This window comes from Macaca nemestrina, chromosome 15, assembly GCF_043159975.1.
Source record: "Macaca nemestrina isolate mMacNem1 chromosome 15, mMacNem.hap1, whole genome shotgun sequence".
NCBI lineage: Eukaryota > Metazoa > Chordata > Mammalia > Primates > Cercopithecidae > Macaca > Macaca nemestrina.
The window spans coordinates 29993662-30012926 of NC_092139.1; the positions used below are offsets into that span (position 1 = coordinate 29993662).

Consider the following 19265-nt stretch of genomic DNA (forward strand, 5'->3'; position numbering starts at 1 on the left):
CCTCTTATGTCTGAGATTTTGCAGTCTTCTCTTGTACCTTCTCTAATTCAAAATTCCAAGCTGGCCAGGCACGGTGGCTCACGTCTGTGATCCCAGCACTTTGGGAGGCCGAAGCAGGAAGCTTACCTGAGGTCAGGAATTTGAGACCAGCCTGGCCAACATGGCAAAACCCCATCTCCACTAAAAATACAAAAAAAAAAAAAAAAAAAAAAAAAAAAAAAATTAGCCGGGCATGGTGCTGTGTGCCTGTAGTCCCAGATACTCGGGAGGCTGAAGCAGGAGAGTTGTTTGAACCCAGGAGGCGGATGTTACCATGAGCTCATGAGCTAAGATCCCACCATTGCACTCCAACCTGGGCAACAAGAGCAAAACTCTGTCTCAAAATAAAAATAAAAATAAAATTAGCCAGGTATGGTGGTGCATGCCTGTGGTCCTAGCTACTCAGGAGGCTGAGGTGGAAGGATCACTTGAACCTTGGAGTTTGAGTCTACAGTGGGCCACAATCACACCACTGCACACCAGCCTGAGCAATAGAGCAAGACAAAGAGAAAGGAAAGGAAAGGAAAGGAAAGGAGAAAGGAAAGGAGAAAGGAAAGGAGAAAGGAAAGGAGAAAGGAAAGGAAAGGAAAGGAAAGGAAAGGAAAGGAAAGGAAAGGAAAGGAAAGGAAAGGAAAGGAAAGGAGGAAGGAGGAAGGAAGGAGAGAAAGAAAAGAAAAATCCTAAGTATTATGAGAGATTATAAACTGAGTGGAGAGTGAGGCTGTCAATGAGGCTAATGTAATCTTAGATTTGTAAAGTCAAAGAATGGTAATAGTACTCTGTTCAAGGCAGACCATGGCTGGAATACTTAATGAGAGATATTGGCCAACTAAAGTATATCCAGGGGAGACTGACGTGGTTGTTTAGGAAGCCACATCATATGAGGAACCTGAGAATGTGGACTCAGTATCACCTCATTTATAAAACAAGAACACTGGACTAGATCAGGGGTTTTCAAACTGAGCTTTGCAAATCCCTAGGGATTCCAGACACACACCTCACAGGGAACACAGTGACAGGGTGGAGAAGCCTACAGAATGTGGCTCTACGCCTCCAATCCATGCTCCAACAAGATCAGCACTGCTGTTACCTGTTTTAGGTATAGGGTTTCGGCATAATAATAAAAATAGCTAATACACTTTTTGCCAAGCACTAAGCCCTTTATATAGATTATTCCAATTCTTCCTTACAATAATCTATGTCACAGGACTTGTTATTATTTCCATTTTACAGACATGAAAAATTGAGGTTTAAAGAGGTGAGGTAACTTGCCTAACTAGTAAGTATTAAGGTAGAGATGCAGGAATTGAATCACAATGACCCAGAATCAGAATGATAACTTACGGGGATTGTTAGGTATTGGGATATTGGTAGTACAATTCCTGATTTATATGGGAATTAGAACAAATGACCTCTAAGGTCTGAAACTGAGAGTCTTGAATTCTCAGAGGTTCAAGGTGTGAGACACTGGGGATCATTACCAGTGCCCAACCTCTCCCAAACCAAATCCAGGAAGTGGGGGAAGGCCCATCCTCAACTCCAGGCCTTCTGAGTTAATTGTTATAAATGTGGGGTTGCCATAAGGCAAGAACTCCTGCTCCCATCTGACCATCTAGTATCTTCAAAGGAGAGGAGGCCAGTTCCTCCTCTCCCCTAACTTCTCCCAGAAATGTAGGGAACTTATCCAGGCAGTTCCCTACATTTGTGACAGAAATTCTGAAGGTCAGTGCCAGAAGTAACTTAAGCAAGTGTCCTGTACATCCCTAACAGTTTATAAGTGGGAAAAAGAAGGCTTAGAAAAGGGCATTTACTAAAGCCATTCTTTTCATTAAATGTTTACTGAACACACCAGTATAAGAAGTTGGCCCAGACACAAACTCAAGTAGCTGATATGAAGCTCAGGACACTGAAACAGGCCTCAAGACAGAGTCTTCAGAGTAATACAGTTATTATTCATATGCCATCTACTTCCAAAAAAGTGACTCGGAAAGCACAGCCTACTTGTCTCATTTTCACCACTTTAGGGAGGGGTTCTGTAAAGTGTCAAAGGTCATAAAACACAGGGAGAAATGAGAGAAGCAGGTTAGAAATCCACCTTAAACATGAAATCCTCCAGCTCTCCTCCACAATCTGCTCACCTGATTCAAGTGGAGAAAGACTGTTCCCAACAGCAGGTATTTCCCATGTATCTCGCATTAGCTTTGAGTATTTATGATACCAGCCACAAACAACCCTCAGGCAAGGGGAGCAGACTCCTTCCTCAGCCCGTTCATTCCAAACCTTCTAAAATTCTCACTTTATGTTGTCAACATCATTATAGAAAAAAATAAATAAAAACAAAATCCTCCGTCGTTCTTACCATCGCAACAGAAATTCAACCCACCTACTGAGTCACCACAGAGTCACTACAGGTTGCAACAGAACTTCTAAAAACTGCTTCCTCTCTTCAGAAACAGTCAGAGAATTCTGGAATATTAGAGATGAAAGGGACCCTGCAGAGTATCTGTAGTGCATTTCCCATCATGCCTACAAAGAGAAGGCCCAGAAAGAGGAAGAGAATGGTCTGAAGTCATCTTTCTTAAAATGAGTGTTTTTCTTTACCAAGCATATCTTAATCAACAGACATGCTGTTGTGAAACTAGTGAAGATATAGATATAGTGTGTGTATTTGAGAAGGTAGGGATGGTTGAGAAGGTGAGGGAAGCCCATGTTTTGACAAGGAGATCTGTAAAGGTGATAGGGAAAATCAGAGCCCTAGAGTGTATTGTCCTATCATTCATGTCGAGGGACTCTAAATTATCTAGGTCCATATTCTGGAGTTCACTTCAGTGATATGGGGAGGTAGGGAATTTTTTTTTTTTTTTTTTTTTTTTTTTTGCCTCAAATACACACACACACACACACATATGCCTACAAGGATCTGGGCAGCTCCAAATGTCATACTATGGAATTCATATTCAGGAGCATATAAGGATCCTGAGAGCAGAGCTTCTGTCCTAGGGTCACTCCTAAAGTTGTCTTATTCTCAAAAGCTCCAGTTCCTGAAGAAGGACTGAAATATAGTGAGAGCCATGAAGAGACAGCAGTGATTTCAGCTGAGGGTGGGGATTTAGGTGGCTCAGAGATAATGACAACCTTAGGAAACACAAAGCAAAGCAAACAATGGAAGGAATCAACGATACCAAATGTGTTGGGCTTTGGTGACTGGGGACTTCTAGAAAAAGTAGAGATTGAGCAGCTAGTATAAATGACCAGAATATCAGCCATCAACCACTCTTTCCACCCTCTCCTTATAAACCTTTTACTTAATCCCCCAAATCCCCAACAGTCCCCCAGTGTTCCTTTAACTAGCTAACTCCCTTCCACTCCTTCAGCTACCTCTAACACCCTCACTGACTCTCTCTCCCTGAATGACTATCCCAATACTTTGTCACTGATCATTTTCTCATACATATACACATGCACCCCCACTAATATATTTATCTGCCACACCAGGGGGAAGACAGCACGAGAGGGTTGGAACCAAAGTCTGTATTTTGAAGGGCAAATTTAGCCCTTGAATCAGATGAATGTGTGCCTTCAAAAGAGGCAGTGTTTATACAGATTAAGAGAATCCTTGACTCTTTCCTCTCACTTTCTCCCCGTCTCTTCACCATCTACACACCTAGCTACCTGTGCTGGTTTCTTTCCATAATGAAAAAATAGCTAATACACTTTTTGCCAAGCACCAAGCCCTTTATACAGATTAAATTAATGTAAACTTACTAAATCACTCTAAAATTTCATTGTTCCATTCCATTCCCACCAGCAGCATCACAGTTCAGAACTCAATAACAAACTCTCAGTTCTCTGGCTTCACATTCCCATTTCCATTTGTATCCAGATGATCCTCTTAACCTCTGCTGTGACTTCTACATTCCCCTGCATGCAATCCTTTCACAGATCTCCAAAAATAGTCAAGATCTCCTTTACCTGGACCTCATCCGCTGTTGATGACAACCTTGACTCCTCTTTCACTCCCCATACCCAATCCAAGTTAGCAAATTCCATGGCTTCTTCATTCAAAATAGATCCAGAATTTGACCACATCTAACCATCTTCATGACTACTCCTATGGTCTAAATCACCACAATCTATCACCTCGATTTCTACAATAGCCTCTTAACTGGTCTCCCTACTTCTACTTTTCCCCTTCTACAGTCTCTTCTTAATATAAAAGATAGAGCCTAAATAGAAGCCAAATCATTATCACGTCTATGTTTAAGATTGTCTAGTGGTGTGGGTGGGCATGGTGGCTCATGCCTGTAACCCCAGCACTTTGGGAGGCCGAGGTGGGCAGGTCACAAGGTCAGGAGTTCGAGACCAGCCTGGCCAACATGGTGAAAACCCGTCTCTACTAAAAATACAAAAATTGGCCAGGCACGGTGGCACATACCTGTAATCCCAGCACTTTGGGAGGCCAAGGCAGGTGGATCATGAGGTCAAGAGATCAAGACCATCCTGGCTAAGATGGTGAAACCCCATCTCTACTAAAAATACAAAAAATTAGCCGGGTGTGGTGGTGGGCACCTGTAGTCCCAGCTACTCGGGAGACTGAGGCAAGAGAATGGCATGAACCCAGGAGGCAGAGCTTGCAGTGAGTGAAGATTACGCCACTGCACTCCAGCCTGGGCAATACAGTGAGACTCTGTCTCAAAAATAAAAAATATTAGCCAGATGTGATGGAGGGTGCAGTGAGCCAAGATCACACCATTGCACTCCAGCCTGGGCAACAGAGCAAGACTCCGTCTCAACAACAACAAAAAAAGATTGTCTAGTGGTTTCCCATTTCACCATGAATAAAAGGCCAAAGTCTATATTAGCTTTCAAGATGTGACTTGACCTAATATCCTGCTGGTGTCAATACTACTCTCTCTTCCCTAGTTCACACTGTTTTAGCTACACTAACTTCCTAGCTAGTCTTCAAACACACCAGGCAGCAGCACATTTGTTCTTCCGTCAACCTGGAACATTTCCCCTCCCTACCCCAACTATCTGTGTAGCACACTCCAACTTTCCTTCAGATCTCTGCTCAAATGTCATCTTTATCAAAAGGTTCTTTCCTTATCAGCTCCCACTCTGCACTGTCACTTCCATTTCTCCTTGCTCTGCTCTATATTTTTCTATAGTACTCATCATTACCTGTCATATACTTATGGTTTCTGTGTTTATTGTCTGTCTCCTCAAGCTGGACTATAACCTCCATGAGGGCAAGAACTTTGTTTAGAATAGTGCCTGGCACATAATAAGTTCTTAGTCAGCATTTATTGAATGAATAAATTGTTCCCCGCATAAACTTTTTACTCTAAACACGCTTGGTCTTCTCACTGTTCCAACATAAATAATTGTGGTGGTTAATATTTACGTGCATTCAGTGTGCCAGGAATTTGGCACATGGTTTTTTTTTATCCTATTCAATCTTACAAAACTGACAACTCCATGAGATAAAAGCTATTTTTATCCATGTTTAACAGTTGAGAAAACTGAGGTTCAAAGAGGTTAAGTAACTTGCCCAAGATCAGACAGCTAATTAGTGGCAAAAATAGGACTCAAACTAGGTTAGTCTGACACCAAAACACCCATTCTCCCAATCTTTATGTTATCCTGCCTCCCTATAAGGCTTTCTCCTTTCTATGAACTATTTGTGTAAGTAGCTCTTTGCAGTTTGGTCCATAACTCTTTTCAGGCTTTTTTTTTTTTTTTTTTGATGGAGTCTTGCTCTGTTGCCCAGGCTGGCGTACATTGGCATGATCTCAGCTCACAACAACCTCTGTCTCCTGGGTTCAAGCAATTCTCCTGTCTCAGCCTCCCAAGTAGCTGGGATTACAGGAGTGCACCACCATACCCGGCTAATTTTTGTATTTTTAGTAGAGATGGGGTTTCGTCTTGTTGGCCAGGCTGGTCTTGAACTCCTGACCTAAGGTGATCAGCCCACCTCAGCCTCCCAAAGTGTTGGGATTACAGGCGTGAGCCACTGTGCCTGGCCCAGGCTGTTTTTATGTAGATCTATTTGTTTTGTTTTGTTTTGCTTTGTTTTTGAGATGGAGTTTCACTCTCGTCGCCCAGGGTGGAATGCAATGGCACGATCTCGGCTCATTACAACATCCGCCCCCTGGGTTCAAGCCATTCTCCTGCCTCAGCCTCCCAAGTAGCTGCAATTACAGGCACCCGCCACCACACCCAGCTGATTTTTGTATTTTTAGTAGAGACAGGGTTTCACCATGTTGGCCAGGCTGGTCTCGAACTCCTGACCTCAGGTGATCCACTTGCCTTGGCCTTCCAAAGTGCTGGGATTACAGGCATGAGCCACTGTGCCCAGTCAATCTATTTGGTCTTTCCAAATAGAATGTAAATTCCATGAGATTAGGGTCTGGGACATTCAAACCTAATAACACATTTTATCTGATATTTTAAAGTTAATTTAAATCAATTTGGCTAATGTGGCTACTTTCTCTTTTTATCTGTCATAGCCAAGTGCTGGACTACTAGAATAATGAGGTAGTGTCATGAGTGAAAAAAAATAGTTGACTAGGAGTGAGAGTATCTGGAGATTAGTCTCAGTTCTGTCTTCAAACAGGTGTATGACCCTCAGGCAAATCACTTAGCTTCTTTGTCCCTTAATCTACCAATCTTTGAAGAGAGTTGGCCTAGATGGACTCTAACAGTCACTTCAAATTCTAAAAACACTACTATTCCATGAACATTTGCAATGTGTCAAGCCAAAAGTAAAAGGCCAAATTATTCCTTAATATGGTTCTATTTTGGATAATGGGAGTACTTTCCTAAGAACACCACTTCCTTTGTGGATAATTTCAGTATCTATACAATGCATGTTCCAAAACAAGACACGAGCTACAAATGTGGCTTGTTAATGCCACCATAGCTATCTAAATGACATAAAATTAAGAAGAAAGACATAATGTGTTTCTATAAGAAGTATATCAATTGGAATGAATCATGGAAAAGATGTCATTTTTAAAAGCCTTAGTAAGAATTAGAGCAGAAAGAAGGTGAGCTCCAAGAGGGAGAACTTTGGGAGGAAAAGGAGGACTTCATATGATAGTGAGTTTGGAAAATATTAAATATATGATAAAGGCTTCAACAGTACAAGACAAAAATGGTAAGCAATTATTATTATTATTATTTATTGTTTTTTTGAGACAGAGTCTCGCTCCGTCACCCAGGCTGGAGTGCGGCAGCGTGATCTTGGCTCACTGCAACCTCTGCCTCCCAGGTTCAAGTGATTCTTCTGCCTCAGACTCCCAAGTAGCTGGGACTACAGATGTGCACCATCATGCCCAGCTAATTTTTTTTGTATTTTTAGTAGAGATGAGATTTCACCACATTGGCCAGGCTTGTCTCGAACTCCTGACCTCAGGTGATCTGCCTGGGCCTCAGCCTCCCAAAGTGTTGGGATTACAGGCATGAGCCACTGCGCCCAGCTCGGTAAGCAATTATTAACTTCAGAGTAAATAAAAATCTGTACATAAAAGGAAATGTACAGCATACCATAATATGCTATTCTGATGTAAACTGGTTTTAAATTAACTAGAAAACAGCTTTAATTATATTGAGAAGAAGAGAGAAGGAAGTTAGACAGGTATATAAGAACTAAATTCTCATCTATCATAGTAAGAAATCAATACTTTCTTTAAAAATGATGAAAAATAGCAGTATAAGCATATCCTTTAAAAATACAGAGGTGGCCGGGCGCGGTGGCTCAAGCCTGTAATCCCAGCACTTTGGGAGGCCGAGGTGGGTGGATCACGAGGTCAGGAGATCGAGACTATCCTGGCTAACATGGTGAAACCCCGTCTCTACTAAAAATACAAAAAACTAGCAGGGCGTGGTGGCGGGCGCCTGTAGTCCCAGCTACTTGGGAGGCTGAGGCGGGAGAATGGCGTGAACCCGGGAGGCGGAGCTTGCAGTGAGCCGAGATCACGCCACTGCACTCCAGCCTGGGCGACAGAGCGAGACTCCGTCTCAAAAAAAAAAAAAAAAAAAAAAAAAAATACAGAGGTAACAAAAGGAAGTAACCACATATCTGGCATATTTGCACTTTACTTTCTTATAATAATTTGTATTTTGCTTTTGCTTTACTATAAACATAAAATAATTAAATAGTAATTGCCTATATGGTACTTGTCTCTTGCCTTTTTACCCGTATATCCCTAATGCCTAACGCAGCCCTGAGTATCCAATATCTTTAACAATTCTTGTTGAGGGAGTGACCAATGTAAAAATGGAGTAAGGATGTCTTGTTTTTTTGAGTTACAGAATTTTGCACTGGAAATTAATTTAGAGATTATTTAATCCAGTGCTTCCCCAATGGGTGTTCCATGGAATACTGCTTCTTGTGATGTCAATAGCATGCTGGCAAAAAGTGTTTGGGGCTTAAATAAGTTCAGGAAATCATATGTTAAACAAAATTAATCAGGTATCTCTAATGTAGGACTTCTTGGAGATTTTACTATGCTAATATACATTAGGAATCTCACACAAAGGCAATTTATTATGTGATGTTTCTCAGACTGAAACATTTTATGAATTAAAAAGCCCCCTACTAATATCTCCAGTAATTAGTGGTTCCTGAAGAATTCTTTGGAAAACGCTGATCTAGTCTACTCTCATTTTACAGATGGGGAAAGAGAGGCTCTCCAAAGCCTGTCCAGGGGAACTGGTGCCTCTAGAAAGAAAGGGCCTCAGGATTCTGGAAAACTCTCAGGATTCTGATTGAAAACTCTGGCCTGTATATTCTGTTTTTCATTAGGCACCTGAGTTCTTTCAAACCAGGGAACAAATTCAGATACAAGCATTTCCTTTTAAGATCTTTTTTTTCTCTTTTTATTTTTCTTATTTTATTTTTATTATTACTTTTTGAGACAGGGTCTTGCTCTGTTGCCCAGGCTGGAGTACAATGGTGTGATCTCTGCTCACTGCAACCTCCGCCTCCTGGGCTCAAGCAGTCCTCCCACCACAGCCTTTCAAGTAGCTGGGACTACAGGCACGCACCACCATGCCCAGCTAATTTTTGTCTTTTATGTAGAGTGGGAGTTTCACCATGTTGCCCAGGCTGGTCTCGAACTCCTAAGCTCAAGTAACCCTCTTGCCTCAGCCTCCCAAAGTGCTGGGATTACAGGCATGAGCCACCATGCCCGGCCTCCTTTGAAGATCTTTAAAGGTTTTCTGATCTTTAAAGAGCCTGGGAAATGAGCCCAAGTGTTGGCTGGAGCTCAAGCATAAAGCTCTAAAGCAGAAGCTAAAGAGAGTCTCAACAGACACAATGGACAGTGAATTTCAGTGGCAAAGTAGCCCCCAACTAAGCAATGGTAATACAATAATAGACCACTCACACCTATACAGTGTTTTCCAATAAACAAATAAGTGCTTCTACAACGTTATCTCATTTGATTCTTACAACAATGTAGTGAGAAAAACAAGGGTAGAATTATTATCCCCATTTTATGAAAGAAGAAACTGACTCTTAGTTAAATGCGTTGTCTGTGGTTAAACAACATGTTAATGGCAGAGTTGAAAGGAGAACCTAAATTTCCTGTCTCTCAGGTTAAGGCTCTTCTCAATATATCACAAAAACTGGGCAAAGATATTGAGTGAGTTCCAATTTAACTCTCCTATGAATGATCCAAGCTGCTCCTATTGGCTAGCTTAAAAAATTAATCAGGCCAGACATGGTGGCTCATGCTAATCCCAGCACTTTGGGAGGCCAAGGCAGGCGGATCGCTTGAGTTCAGGAGTTCAAGAACAGCCTGGGCAACGTGGTGAAACCCCATCATTACAAAAAATACTAAATACAAAATACAAAGTACAAAAATTAGCCAAACGTGGTGGTGCGTGCCTGTAGTCCCACCTACTCAGGAGGCTGACGTGGGAGCATTGCTTGAGCAGGGGAGGCAGAGGCAGAGGTTGCAGTGAGCCAAGATCATGCCACTGCACTCCAGCCTGGGCAACAGAGCAAGATCCTGTCTCAGAAAAAAATAGATCAATTCTGAGTGCTCATAGGTTGTGGCAGAAGCAACACCCCAATTATTGGAATTTCAAAGTCCTATTTGGATTTGGTATAGTAGTATCTCCTAGACAGCTAAATTCCTGGGAGAAGCAGTCTTAGAAATTTCCTGCTGGGGAGGCCGCATGGCCTAGTGGTACAAGCAAGGAGTCAGGCAGACTTGAGCTTGAATTCTGGCTCTACCACTTGTTCACTCTATGACCTTATTCACTATATAACCCTTCAATGCTTCATTTGTTCACCTGTAAAATGAAACTAAGAATTTCTATTTTACAAAGCTGTTGAGAGGCCAAGGTAAGGAATTAGAGGAGTAATAGAGTGTCATGGTTGTGTATAAGCTCTGTAATTATACTGCCTAGGTTTGAATCTCAGCCTTGCTTCTAGCTAGTTGTTTCACTTCAGATATGTCACTTGACTTCTCAGAATTTCAGTTTTCGCCTATATAAAATAAGGAAAACAAATGGTGCTTTCATAATTATTATAAGCATCAAAGGAGATAATATTTGTTAAGCACTTAAGCATAGTTTCTGGCACACAGCTCTGTAAAAGATAATGAGAACGATAGTGATAGTAGAGGTGGTGAAAAACCCAATACTATTTTTCTTCCAAAGCAAGAATGAGGAAGAAAGCTACTCAGTCCTGTTCTCTTCCATTTGCCAGTGCCCTTTCTCCCTCTTCAACTGCAAAGCCAAGAACACTAGAGTAGAAGTCAGGACACTTGGCTTTGAATGTCAGCTCTGTCACGTACTAGTTATGTGATCTGAAGGAAGTCATGTAACTTCCTTGAGGTATTTTTCCTCACCTGAGATATTAAGTTGATGACACTTTGCTTACTCTGCTGGGTTGTTGTAAGTATCAAATGAGTGTTTTTATCTGCCACCAAGTATAAGATAGATATTTTTACCAGTAAAAAGCAACTTTATCTCCAAGCTTTTTCTCATGGACATTTCGATCCAGTACATTGTAGCAGATGTTGGTACTTGCTCCTTTCATCCACTCAATGAAGATTTTCCCTTTAGTCACATCAAAGTTGTACCGAAGGAATGGGCCAGGGCATGGAGTCTTCCAGTAAAATTCCTTGGCAATGTCTCCCCAGAATTCTGCAATAGAAATGGAAGCCCAGATATCATTAATCTTCTCAGACATATTTAGCCTCAGAAGGCTTACCAGTCTAACACAGGACCAAGTTATAACTTCCCTGCCCTAGGACCCACCACCTGGGTCCCTTCTTTACCTGTCTAATCTTAGCACCCACCTCTTTTTTTTTTTTTGAGACGGAGTCTCGCTATGACATCCAGGCTGGAGTACAGTGGCCCAATCTCGGCTCACTACAACCTCTGCCTCCCGGGTTCAAGCAATTCTCCTGCCTCAGCCTCCCGAGTAGCTGGGACTATAGGCAGGTACCACCATGCCTGGCTAATTTTTGTATTTTTAGTAGAGACAGGGTTTCAGTATGTTAGCCAGGCTGTTCTCGAACTCCTGACCTCGTGATCTGCTCACCTCAGCCTCCCAAAGTGCTGGGATTAAAGGCATGAGCCACCGTGCCCGGCCAGCATCCACCACTCTTCTAACCCATCTTCTGTTCTCCTGGGCTGAATGTTGACTCAAATTCTTCCTCCTGTCCTCAAGACTGCCTACTCATTTTTTACCATCTATTAAAATCAGAGCCACCTAGTACTAGCACAATGCCTAGCACACAATAGGCAATCGGTAATTTTTTGTTGCTGTTGCCCAGGCTTGTCCTGAACTCCTGGACTCAGGTATCTTCCAGCCTCAGCCTCCCAAGTAGCTGGGATTATAGGTACACACCACTGAGTCCTGCTGAAATCAAGTACAATTATTTTCACCCTCTAACTAGATGAAAGTAAATTTTTTAATGAAGTAATTAGTGAAAGGAAAAACTTATTTATCCACAGAACCTTCCATGACCAACTCTTTCTTAATTTGTGCATTCTCTCTCAGCAATTATATATTGAACATCTCTTTCTCCAGCTTCTACTTGTATAAGTGTTATTCACTATGTGCCAAATGTTTCTTTAAACTTTTTATATGTATTATCTTATTTAATCCTTACCACAACTCTAGGAGGGAGGCTTTTCTCATTTTATAAACTTGAAACTCAAGCCTCAGAGAGGTTAAATACCTTGTCTAAGGTTACACAATTACTAAATCAAGATTTAAACTTCCTTGAGACATTTTTGCTAAAATCTGAAAGATGAATAGAAGTTTTTCTCCACTCCCATATAAAAAAAGGGACTACTCTGGGATAAGAGAGAACCAAGGGTATATGTTAGGAGGAACTCCTTGAGGCTGAAACACTGAGAATAAGGGAAGGAATAGCAGGAATTGATGCATAAACTGGGCAAATCATGCAATTCTGTGTATAGTAAGGAATTTGGTATATATCCGAAGAGCAATGAAAATTCACTGAAGGGTTTTAAGCAAGAGTGACATGATCAAATTTACATTCTTAAAATATCTGCCTGGCTATTCTGCAGAAAATGTACTCCACAGGTAAAACATATGAATGCAGAGAATTTAGGATAGTCTGTGTACTGAATCAAGAGTTGGAGGATACCGGGCACTGTGGCTCACGCCTGTAATCCTAGCACTTTGGGAGCCCAAGGTGGGTGGATCACTTGAAATCAGGAATTCGAGACCAGTCTGGCCAACATGGTGAAAACCCTGCCTCTACTAAAAGAAAAAAAAAAAAAAGCCAGGCCTGGTGGCGGGTGACTGTAATCCCAACTACTCAGGAGGCTGAGAAGGGAGAATCGTTTGAACCTGGGAGGTGGAGGTTGCAGTGAGCTGAGATGGTGCCACTGTACTCCAGCCTGGGCAACAGAGCAAGACTCTGTCTCAAAAAAAAAAAAAAAAAAAAAACAAGTTGGAGGAAAGAGAAGCAATTAGAACCATAATAATGGAAGTAACCTTACAGATTATCACCTCCTCATTTCATTTTATAAGAAATAAAATTCACAGAAGCTAAGTCATTTGTTTCAGGTTATACAATTTACAGTTTATACAATCTAGTTGGAGAGATAAGATTAATGCATGAAATATTTTTTAATGTACAAGACAGAACATAACTGAAAGTTAAATCACATAGTGTACAACCCTATAATGTATTAAAGAAATCCAAATTAAATCAACCCCAAGGTGCCATTACATACCTAGAAAACTCGTAAAAATTTTAAAAATTATTAAGCCCAATGTCTGGGTGGCCCTGGGAAAACAGATACTCTTATACAATAACGGCATTGTAAGAAATTGGCACAATCTTATTAGATAACAAGGCAATGCATGACAGGAGCCATAAAACTTTTTTTTTTTTTTTTTCAGTTCGTAGTCTTGCTCTCTTGTCACCCAGGCTGGAGTGCAGTGGCATGATCTCAGCTCACTGCAACCGCCATCTCCCTGGCTCAAGTGATCCCCCCATCTCAGCTGTGCTCCCTCCCCCCTCTCCCAGTAGCTGGAACTACAGGCGCACATTGTTTGTTTTGTAGAAATGGGGTTTGGCCATGTTACCCAGGCTGGTCTCAAACTCCTGAGCTCAAGCTTTGGGAGCCCACCTTGCCCTCCCAAAGTGCTGGGATTACAGGTGTGGACCACCACGCCCAGCCCATAAAACTTTTTATACCCTTTTCTCTGCTATCTCAACTACAGGGAATAGACTTCAAGAAAATAATCACAAAGAAAAAAGGGATTAGTAAAGAGTTTCACTATAATAGTGAAACTGGAAAAAACCCAATAGCCCAACAATAAGAAATTGATGAAAACTAGTAATACAAGTAGTAATACCATAGAATAATAAATGGCCATTAAAGAGAAAGCAAATGAGAGCTAGTATTTTGTAAATGACATTCATGTATCAGGGACTGGACTAATCTCATTTAATCTTTATGACATTATGGTCTTACAGCGTATACATCAATTATCCTAATTTTATAGATGAGAAAACTGAAGCTCAGGAAGCATAGGAAACTCTGCCAAGGACCACACAGCTAATAATGAGAATACAAATACTCAAAAATATTTTTAAGTGATAATAGTAGGCACATAGTATATAAAACTATAAACCATATTTATGTCCATCAACAAGGAATGAAGAAAGCTGAGGTGTTTTTGTTTTTGTTTCTGTTTTGAGACAGGGTCTTGCTGTGTCGCCCAGGCTGGAGTGCAGTGGCACAATCTTGGCTCACTGCAATCTCCTTCCCCTGGGATCAAGCAATTCTCGTGCCTTAGCCTCCTGAGTAGTGGGATTACAGACGTGCATCACCATGCTTGGCTACAAAACTGAGTTTTATGCACACTTAGTTTCTCTGGGTTTTGTTTTGTTTTTTTTTTTTTTGGGTAGAGACTGTGTGTGTGTCAGAATCTGGATGATTGGCATAGATTCTAAGTACTAAAGATATTCAGAAGAGGAAAAAGGTGAGCATAAATTGGAATAATCAGGGAATGCTCTATTGGAACCGGTGGAGTTTGACTAGGTAGAGAGAAGCTGAAGGAAATGAACAAAGGCAAGAAAGTGGGAGTAAGTGTGTATCCAGGATATCAAGGAGAATGATCTATCTAGAATGAAGGGAGTGGTAGCAAGTAGTGGGAGATAAGGATAGAGTGGAGCTAGATTATCTGGAGGTCTTAAAAGAAAAGCAGAATTTTAATTAGAAACTTCCAGAAACAGGGAACTATTGAAAGTTTTTGCAGTGACATTTGAAAGCATATTTCCATAGTATCAATCTAATGGTGTCTTGATAAATCTACTGGAAAGACTGAAGTTGGTGAAACTAGGCAAGAGAGGACAAACTAGGAGGCTACTTCCCTGGTAGAAATTCTGTATTTGACGGAATTTGGTGAAATGCATCCTGTGGGGTCATGGAAGAGGAATAGCATTGCTATTAGGATATGGATTCTGCAGTCAAACTGTCTTGGTTCAAATCCCAACTCCACCACTTTACACTTGATTGAATCCTGTCTTGCATTACTTGGTAATTGCTTAATTTATATTGAATCAGACTAACTACTATTTATTGAATGTGTACTGTGCATCAGGCATATTATAGTGCCTACTTATTACACACTTTAGTCCTCATACGAACCCATTAGACAAGTATTACTAGTCCTATCTTATAGATGGAAGAAAAGGAATCTCAGATAGGCTTAAAAATTTGCCTTAAGACCCCACAGTAAATGAATAGCAGAGTCAGGGTCTAAATCTACATTTTTCTGGATTTGATTCATGGCCCATGCTTGTCCCACAACCAAACATCATGCTGCTTCCCAATGCGGGTGCAATTTTGACTCCTTGGCCAGGCGTGATAGCTCATGCACATGTAATCCCAGCACTTTGGGAGGCCAAGGCAGGAGGAAAGCCTGAGGCCAGGAGTCCAAGACCAGCCTGGGCAACACGACAAAACCTCATCTCTCCAAAAGTACAAAAAATTAGCTGGGTGTCATGGCGTCCGCCTGTAGTCCCAGCTACCCAGGAGGCTGAAGCGGAAAGATCACATGAGCCCAGGAGTTGGAGGCTATAGTGAGCCTAGAACGAGCTACTGCACTCCAGCATGGGTGACAGAGCAACACCTTGTCTCAAAACAAACAAACAAACAATATATATATATATCCTTTACCCAGACTGAGGGCAAGGGTAGGGGGATTTTCCTTTTTTTTTTTTTTTTTTTTTTTTTTTTGAGACGAAGTCTTGCTCTGTCGCCCAGGCTGGAGTGCAGTGAGGTGATCTTGGTTCACTGCAACCTCTGCCTCCTGGGTTCAAGCAATTCTCCTGTCTCAGCCTCCCGAGTAGCTGGGATTACAGGTGCCCGCCACCACACCCGGCTAATTTTTGTATTTTTAGTGGAGACGGGGTTTTCACCATGTTGGCCAGGCTGGTCTCGAACTCCTGACTTCAAGTGATCCGCCCGCCTCGGCCTCCCAAAGTGCTGGGATTACAGGCGTGAGCCACTGCTGCCAGCCGATTTTCCTCATACATTTTAACAGACATGGAACCATCTATCAGAACTTCTGAATTATTATTAATACAATCCCAGCCCAAGTTAAAAAAATAAAAATAAAACAACTTGACATCGTAGTAACTCGTTGAGTCTTATACCGCGTAATTTCTATTGGGATGTCCGATATACTAAAAATAGATCAGTTCTTGATTACTAATCTGAGGACCCCAAGATGGGAACCAGACCCGTTATTGCCCTCAACAGTTCACAAGTTAAAGATCTCAGGAGGCAGCGGCCGAGCTGGTGTGAAAGGGAAGCAAAGAAAGTTCTATTGGTGGCCCTCCTCCCCTCAAAGCTCCCGTCGCCCCTTAGAGACCCCTCTTTTCGCCTCAGGAACTCCCCTTCTCTTCCCACGAAACTTTCACTCTCCTGGCCGACCTCCCGTCCCAACCTCAACGAACCTCACTTCTTCCCTCACGGAATCTCGCGTCTCCTCGCAAAAACCCACATCTCCCCCACGGACCCTTCAAGTCTCCAGGAACTCCCCAGCTCCCCTGTAAGCCTCGTCTCCTCCCGGAATCCCTTTTCCATCTTCAAAGAACCGCAATTCTTCCTTCATAGAACCTCCATCTCCTCATGGACCCCTCAGCTTCCCAAGGGAGCCCCAGATTCCCCCAGGGAGCCCCCACTCCTCTCCTCACTGACACCCCGAGGCCCACCCGGACCGGGCCTCACCCCGCGGCTCCTCCACGGAGCGCCGGTGCAGCTCGCGGTAGCGCTGCAGCGAGGGGACGTGCGCGGAGCGGCTGACCTCGGGCGGCGGAGACCAACTCCGCGCCCGGCCTCCGGCTCCCGCTTCCTCCTGGCCCCGACTGCCGCTGCCGCTCCGGCCCCGCTCCTCAGGAAGCCCCATCACGTCAAGTTCCTAGAACCGTGGCCGCCTTTGCGGTCGCGGCGGGTGCCGGGACTGGGAAAACAGGCAGACCTAGAGGCAGGGCCTCCGAGGAGGGGCGGGGCCTGGCGAGTGGGGGCGTGGCTTGGTCTGGCGGGTGGGCGGTGCCAGAGGGACGGGACCATGCCTGGTTGGGGCGGGATCGAGGTTAGCAAGGACAGAAATACTATAAGGAAAAGTCGCGGGATAGGGGCGGAGCTGACTTGCCGGAAGGAGTGACGCCGTAGAGTGAAAGCAGAAGGGGCGGGGCCGGGTGCGACAAGTGAGAGGGTGGAACCGTAGAATGCCAGAGGAGGGGCGGGGCCAGGCGGGACAGGAGAGGAGGTGGGCCCATGGAGTGATGGGGAGTAACCCGGCTGGTTATGACAGGAGAGGAGGCAGAGCCGTGGAGTGACCAGAGTGGGGTGGGGTCTTGGAGTGACAGATAAAGGGTTGGGTTAGGGCGGGGATCGAAAGGGAAGGGGCTGGACTAAGGAGAGGAGTTGAGTAAGGTCTATCGCGGAGCCGCCCCCTCATCTGATTGCACAGTCCTGACTATCACCCCATTGAGTTGGAAAGCCATGTGGGGTAGGGTCCCTTTCAGGTGACACCCTTTCCTCTAGTTCCCTCTTCTCTGAGCCACACCCACATTCCGTCCTCCGGAAAAACTTCTCCCATGACCTTGAGGGCATGCTCTGGTGACAGCACCCCCTCTCTGCTCACCCTGGAGCCAGCTCAGATTTTCTCCCTCTTATGAGGACATGTCTTCAATCTCCTTGCCTTCACAAATCTCCATCCAGATCTAAAGTACAAGACTCAATAAGTGAAGACTAGGCCGGGCGCGGTGGCTCAAGCCTGTAATCCCAGCACTTTGGGAGGCCGAGACTGGCGGATCACGAGGTCAGGAGATCAAGACCATCCTGGCTAACACGGTGAAACCCCGTCTCTACTAAAAGATACAAAAATATAGCCGGGCGAGGTGGCGGGCGCCTGTAGTCCCAGCTACTCGGGAGGCTGAGGCAGGAGAATGGAGTGAACCCGGGAGGCGGAGCTTGCAGTGAGCCGAAATAGCGCCACTGCACTCCAGCCTGGGCGACAGAGCCAGACTCTGTCTCAAAAAAAAGAAAAAAAAAAAAAATAAGTGAAGACTAGGAGACACATTCAGGTTTTTTATAATAAACCCACTTCCTAATTGCACAAATGGCAAACCCAGGAAGGGGAAGGAACTGGTGCAAAGTCAGAGAGCAAATGACGATCAAGTTAGGGTCAAAGCTAGGTTCCTTGACTACGGATTTGGTTTTACTTCCTCATCAGGCTTGAAGCTAAGGCTTGTAAAATATCAGTCTGTGCAAATAGGAAAAATCATTCACATTCTTGTTTTTTGTTTTTGTTTTGAGACGGAGTCTCTTGTTCTGTCGCCCAGGCTGGAATGCAATGGCTCGATCTCGGCTCACTGCAACCTCTGCCTCCTGGATTCAAGCAATTCTCCTGCCTCAGCCTCCCGAGTAGCTGGAATTACAGGTGCACGCCACCACGCCTAGTTAATTTTTGTATTTTTAGTAGAGATTGGATTTCACCATGTTGTCCAGGCTGATCTTGAACTCCTGACCTCAGGTGATCTGCCCGCCTTGGGCTCCCAAAGTGCTAGGATTAAAGGCATGAGCCACCGCACCCAGCCCACATTCTCTTCTTTCCTTCACAATCTCTTTACTTCACCAAGGGAAACCCCCACCACCACCACCACAACCTGGGCTTAATTACCTCTAGCTTCCCTCTAGCCCCTCCACCCCAGAAAGAAGTCAGGCAGGACCCTCTTCCATCTCTCACCTGCACTCACCATGAAGAAGGACTCACCTCACCCATCAGTTCACAGACTGGCTGTCAAGGCAGGAAGGATTCTTAAATCTCTAACTGCAAGAGTGATTCTGAGGCCTGAAGCAGGCAGCTCCCACCTCTTGAAGCTTACACAGGCCTTGTGACCCCATCTAGCCCAGCCTCCCTTCCCACCTACTTCCCTGCTCTTTGCCCAGCTGACTGTAAACCTTGCACACCCTAAGCTGAAAAAAAAAATCTTCCCATGGGAGACCGAGAGTCTGCCCAAACCTGAGGAGGGCGGGAATCTCAGGGCCTGCTGAAGGAGTACAGACCTCTTGGAGTGGACATGGACCCCACCAAGGGGTCAGATACTTTCATCAAGGAGACATTCACTGCACCGAAGGGACACACACTTCACTGACAGTACATGGACTCCACTAAGGGAGCACAGATGTTGCTGGGGGTT

The 19265-nt window shown here is 43.8% G+C and overlaps 1 protein-coding gene across 7 annotated transcripts in view; it reads right to left on the minus strand.

Moving 5' to 3' along the window:
* LOC105496250 (acyl-CoA synthetase short chain family member 2) overlaps nt 1-18962 on the minus strand; it is a 52032-nt gene extending 33070 nt beyond the window's left edge. For 2 of the 7 annotated variants that reach the window (XM_011766468.2, XM_011766467.2), the window contains exons 1-2: nt 16789-17022; nt 11007-11202 (exon numbers count right to left, since the gene is read on the minus strand). In XM_011766468.2, the coding sequence (XP_011764770.2) occupies nt 11007-11202; nt 16789-16966 (374 nt within the window). In that variant the 5' untranslated portion in view covers nt 16967-17022. Of the gene's footprint in view, nt 1-11006; nt 11203-16788; nt 17023-18811 lie in introns of those variants that run through there. The other 5 variants (XM_011766470.2, XM_011766471.2, XM_011766469.2 and 2 more) reach the window with 5 other exon arrangements.
* Nucleotides 18963-19265: the final 303 nt, after the last annotated feature.